General features: G+C 40.3%; 1 protein-coding gene across 1 annotated transcript in view; it reads left to right on the forward strand.

The window, feature by feature from the left end:
• Positions 1-4181, forward strand: part of vil1 (villin 1) — a 36295-nt gene extending 32114 nt beyond the window's left edge. Inside the window, exons 17-20 of the mRNA XM_079518272.1 lie at positions 352-540; positions 1113-1181; positions 2425-2571; positions 4048-4181. Of these exons, the coding sequence (XP_079374398.1) occupies positions 352-540; positions 1113-1181; positions 2425-2571; positions 4048-4161 (519 nt within the window). The 3' untranslated portion in view covers positions 4162-4181. The remainder of the gene's footprint in view (positions 1-351; positions 541-1112; positions 1182-2424; positions 2572-4047) is intronic.
• Positions 4182-6299: the final 2118 nt, after the last annotated feature.

Raw genomic sequence — 6299 nt, forward strand, 5'->3', positions numbered from 1 at the left:
AAGGGCTTAGGTATTTCAAGTATTTGTACCCGAAGAGTCGCTGGATGTGGTGGGCCAGACTGGGCCAAATTTTTGTTCTATAGTCCAGCCCTTCCACTGTGATAGGTAATAATGTGCATGTCCTGTACATTACATATGTTACATAATAACAAGTTCGTTTAAATATAATTTGAGAAATGTTAGTGTTTTTTTTTTGTCTTAACTTCACAATGTCGTGCGAAACGTTTTAGCAGTATTCTGAAAATCCTGTAATTCAAGCTTCTAAACAGTTAACACTTATACCGCCATTGGCCGAGATCTACGTCAATTAAAGCTCATTATTTAATAAGCTTACCACACTGTGTTCTTCAGGTGTTCCTGTGGGTAGGCAAAGGTGCCAACGTCAAGGAGAAAGAGGCGGCCATTACAACCGCAGAGGAGTACCTGCGCTCCCACCCTGGCGGTCGTGACGTGCGCACCCCCATTGTTCTGGTCAAACAGGGCTTTGAGCCCCCTACCTTCACCGGGTGGTTCCATGCCTGGGACACCCAAAAGTGGCATGTATGTAAGCGTGATAACAGGAGATTATGTTACATCTCTCAGAAAAAGACATATAGGGCTCCATCTTGCGCCACCCTTATCCCTAAACTAATTTGCCATTTTTTTACTATTTTGAAAAACATTTTTGAATAGTTCAACTAGCCAATCTACATTGACACGCTGTGAGCTTGTAGACTGGCCATTTTAACTATTCAAAAATGTTTTGCAAAATAGTAAAAAAAAAAAAAGGCAAAGAAGTTTAGGGATAAGGTTTAGCGGTGACGAAAATGAAGCCCATACACTGCTGTTATGAATGGGGTTGAGTCTAAAGTCATTTGTTTGCAGAAATGTTTTCGACTTAACCACATAAAACGCTATACGTCATTGTACATCAAATAGCGATTCTACAAGCTCACCTATTTTTGGCCAAATATTCATATATTTTCGCTGAATGTTTCTATTTTCAGCTGACATGCCTAGAATAGGCATGCTAGTGTTCAAAACATAATGTTGCCTATACAAAAGGTAGTTGTCATGTTTCCTTATCAAATGAAAAATGTATCTGAGAGTAAACTTGACTTTTATTTCACCAGGGCTCAAAATCCTATGAGGAGTTGAAGTCTGAGCTCGGAGATGCCACTGACATGATCAAGATTACTGTGGTGAGGCTTAAAAATACTAAAACATAATTAAAAAAAATGTTTTGCAATAATTATAAATAGGTTTTCTTTCCTTTGCGGAAAAGCTTGTCGCAATACGACAAGCCCGACCACTTCGGTCTGCCACCTCGGGGCGACTGATTGCCTCGTCACTCAAGGGTCCTTCTGGCCGATCCACACGGTCACGACTCTTTTCTGTTCTGGCCCCACAGTGGTGGAATGAACTTCCCACTGATGTTAGGACAGCAGAGTCACTGCCCATATTTCGCCGCAGGTTGAAAACCCACCTCTTCAGGAAACACTACCCTTCCTCTCTGCCTGACCTACTTGTTGTTAACTAGTTGTACGAACGCTTGTTTTCTATTGTTGTATTGTTTATTGGATCTTGTTTAGTCGATACACTTAATTGTTTTAGCTCATGCTCATTTGATTTAGCTATTTTGTCTCATCTGTTTAAGGAAATAGGTAGCTGATATATTGCACTTTTACCTTAGCGCTAGGTATACTCTTGGTTGCTTGTTTTTGCAGAAAATGCACTAAAGACTTCTGGTGATTAGTAGTTTTTGTTCCCTACCTATGTTGAATACACTTATTGTAAGTCGCTTTGGATAAAAGCATCTGCTAAATGACTGTAATGTAATGTAATGTAATGTAATGTAATACGTAGCCTCTTTAATGTCTCACCAAACATACAACATGTAGATAGACTGTAAAAGACCCCGCCTCACAAATCTGGGGATGTACGGATGCAATTTAAATTTATATGTGTTACTATAAATAGCTACACTAACTGTACACCATTGTTGATATATATGCTATTTATTACTGATTGATTGATTTATTTATTAACAGTTTGCAGAATTAAGGGCCTTGCAAACGGGGAGCGATAAAACGCGCCTATAGTTCATTTTCAATGAGACCTGCGTTTTTGCTCGGAGAAGTCGCGGTGCGACAACGCAAGCGTATTTCCGTGAGCGCGGTCCCGTGCATTTGTTGCGCGCGTGCTCGCTACGTGCACGCGCCCGCGACTCGCCAGACCTGGATTCTGTTTAGCTTTTTTTTTTACGCTTGCGTTGTTGCGCCCCTCTTCAACAGACCTGGAGGAGACCTGTGTTGATCCAGGCAACAACGCCTGCGTTCCTCGCTTCACGTTTGCAAGGCCCTTTACAGTACATTTCAAGCACATCTCAATACATTATACAGTACATATAATAACCACGTTGATACTGTGTATGTCGCTCTACAGGACAGGAGCAATAAGGGCCCTCCACAGAGCACTAAACGAGTTGTTGACATGCTGGCTCCTTCTCGTCTGCCCACCGTCCCTGCAAAGAAGTTGCTCAACCTCCTGCCTGAAGAGCTGCCCGAAGGAGTTGACCCAACCAGGAAAGAGGTGACCCACCCAGGGATCATTTATTCTTGTAACCACTTGAACCCAAGCCCCCGGGAGGCTCTCCAGTGTTGAAGCACTCCGCATTAGCATTTGCCAACCAACATTTGGTTGGCAAATGCGGAAGTAGAGGGTTCTTCCGGGTGCTTCAAAACGCCACTGAGCAACTTCCACTGAAATGAATAGAGGGGGGGGGTCTATCGTGCCGGTTCAGTCTCTATCCTTCTTTTGACTCTATGCTTAGTGTCCCTATTCTAGGACAAACAAGCTCAGGGTCCATTTGGTTCCATGTGTTACACTCTCACAGTGACAGACCTGTAAGGGTCCATTTGTTTACCCACAGGAACGCGCCTTCAATGTGTGTGTGTGTGTGTGTGTGTGTGTGTGTGTGTGTGTGTGTGTGTGTGTGTGTGTGTGTGTGTGTGTGTGTGTGTGTGTGTGTGTGTGTGTGTGTGTGTGTGTGTGTGTGTGTGTGCGTGAGAGGTGGTCAAGTTTGCAACGTGTTGCATTAACATGTTGTAACATGTTCTGAGGTTGTAGATCGGCTATTTCCACCAAAGAGATTGGTGTAGTAGAGTGTGAACACAGGAGTGGCCTAGTATAGAGCCTTGGGGGACCCCCCAGTCAACTAAAGGCCTATTCATATATACTGAAAACTACAGTTTTAAGTGATAAGGTGACCACCGAAAACTACAACATGATGGCACGTTGCGCTCACCCAAACACATCTCAGGCCTTAAGGTTTAAGTGGTTAAAGCCTGATTTATATGTCTGACTGTTTATATGTCTGGTATTTGGTATTGACACTGTCGTGCGAACTAGTATACTTTAGGCTTTTTGATTGATTGATTGATTGATTGATTGATTGATTGATTGATTGATTGATTTGATTGATTGAAATATTTATTAACAGTTTGCAGAATTACAGTACATTTCAAGCACAAACTCAATACAAAGACTGTTAACTGTGAGTGGACGACCCAATTAAGCATTACACTTGTTTACAAGAGGGTCCACCATGTTCAATTCATCAAAACATTTAGAGACGTACAAATAGACACTTCTATATAGTCAAAGAACAGAACAGGAATTCATCATAGAGGTAAAAAGGGAAAAGAGACATATACAGTGAGGGGGGAAAAAAAGAGGGGGGGGGGGCTTAACTCATGTTATATGGCCTATTTGGTTTTTTTGTAGTGTATAGTTTATGGGTCTTGGGAGCTCTGTTGACAGAAGGTGTCAGCTTACTAGGGCTGGGCAATATATCGATGATGTGATATTATTAGTCTGGGATTTCGGATATCACAATCGTGATATGACATAAGTGTCTTTTCCTGAGACAGCATGCGTCGATCTACGCACACATACTTTAAATGCTCACAATTATGTCAACTTACTGTACCTCATGCTAGAAATACACACACTATATTTATAAATGTGACTTGAACATGTGGCCTTGTCTGTCTCCCGTGATTGCAGGAATACCTGTCCAATGACGAGTTTGAACTCATTCTTGGTGTTTCTCGACTTGACTTCTACTCCATGCCAACCTGGAAGCAGAAGAATATGAAGAAGGACAACGGCCTGTTCTGAGAGGGACGACACCATGGGAACCACTTTGGCCTCACTCAGACCTTTACAACAGATTGATGTATGCTTGTTGTATACAAAGGGTGTGACACAGTTTGCCCCAATGCATTTCCAATGGGAGTCACATGGTTTGACACAACATTTGTGTTGTATGAGGGGGAGGGGCGCAGTCGAAACACAGCCGAAACACAGCCGAAAGCCATACAACAGCTTGTAGTCCAAAATGTTGTATCAAACCATGTGACTTCCATTGGAAATGCATTGGGGCGGCCATGACACTTACAACATTCATACAACAAGCATGCATCAATGTTTTAAAGGTGTGAGTGAGGCCCTAGACTGTTTAAAATTGTGACTTTTTGTGCTATTATAAACTGGCAGCTTAAATACACAGAAGACACTTTAGAGGGAACTGATAATTCATGTAGCGCATATGCTGTCATCTAACAGAACACGTACACAGTATAGGTAACAGTGTTTTAAAGTGGAAAGTATGGAATATATATAAGATTCATAGATTTGTCTTGTTCATTTGAATTTGCTGTCACAATTATGTGAACCATTCTATAGGGTGAACACTCAGAAATAATAGGTGATAATAGAAAGAAACGATCTACAAGCTCACAACAACGCATTGTGTTGCGCCACGTTGTGAGCTTGTAGATCACCTATTTTCTGCAACAATATTTGGTATAGAGAGGAATACAAGGAGAGGGTTTAGCATCTAGACCTCTGGGGTACTTTTTTTTTTATCAGTGGTGGAAAGTAACTAAGTACTTTTACTTAAGTACTGTACTTGAGTACAATTTTGAGGTATTTGTACTTTACTTGAGTATTTCCAATTTCCAGTACTTTTACTTCTACTCCACTACATCTCGGAGCCAACATTTTTACTTTTACTCCACTACAATCATTTGAAAACTTTAGTTACTACTTTGGAGATTTTAATTTTGATTAGAAAACATACATTAAGCACTTCAACCCTATACATTTCGGCCATTTGAAAATAGCAGATCTACAAGCTCACAATGCGTCGCAACGTGACGCATTGTGAGCTTGTAGATCTGCTATTTTCAATAGATTTTGTACACATTTTGAACTTGTGAAATGGGACATTCTGCAATATGAGTACTTTTACTTTTAGTACTTTAAGTACATTTTGATGCCGATACTTTTGTACTTTTACTCAAGTACATTTTCAATTCCATACTTTTACTTGTAATGAAGTAGTTCTAAATTGCAGTATTGGTACTTTTACTTAAGTAAAACAATTGAGTACTTTTTACACCACTGCTTTTTATAGAGTCATTTGGGAATTAAAACAAACACTACACGTACTGTTGTAAGCACATTCTGTTCTTAATTCAGTGGAGATCCATTTGAATATTCTAGCTGTTAATATCTAAGATTATTTGGTTTACATTACAAAGAAATCACTTTATATATATATAGAGACTATAGATTTATAGTTGCCTTATAAATTGGGGAAATGTTTAAAATAGTGTAATAACGTTTAAGTTATGTTTTTATTTAGATGTTGCTATATGTCATGGAAAGGGGCCTTAAATAGAGACATTTAAGATATATTTAATTTTGCTGTATGTTCATGTAATGAATAAAGATACCTATGTGCATATCACATATACATTTTGAATTTCCTATCACTTGTTATTCTTGTGTTGATATCAACTAGCGACTAGCCCATAGCTTTGACATTGCATTACACTCTTTGGGCCCTATTATGCGTGTCTTAAGTACCAGGTCTTATGACTTAACTTAAGACCTGGAGGCGTGGTCAATGCTGTTTGGCTCAGAATAGCCAAATGGCATTGATCACGCCTCCAGGTCTTAAGTTAAGTAATAAGACCTGGTACTTAAGACATGCATAATAGGGCCCTTTATGTGCTTTAAATCAGGGGTTCCCAAACTTTTTTGGACCAGGTACCCCTTTTGGGGTAGACATTTTTTCCAGGTACCCCCTCATCTGAAGCGGCCGCGGAAACCTTTCAAGTGTCCTGAGTCTTTTTGTTGTTTCTGCAGCATGCGTCCTGCTGTTACTGTTTGGGGTCACGACAGGTTGACTGATGTTGTAGTTTTAGTAATCATGTCAGCTATTAAGCAAACATGGGAGAAACACAATG

The sequence above is a fragment of the Electrona antarctica genome, assembly GCF_951216825.1.
Source record: "Electrona antarctica genome assembly, chromosome: 13".
NCBI classification, from domain to species: Eukaryota; Metazoa; Chordata; class Actinopteri; order Myctophiformes; family Myctophidae; genus Electrona; species Electrona antarctica.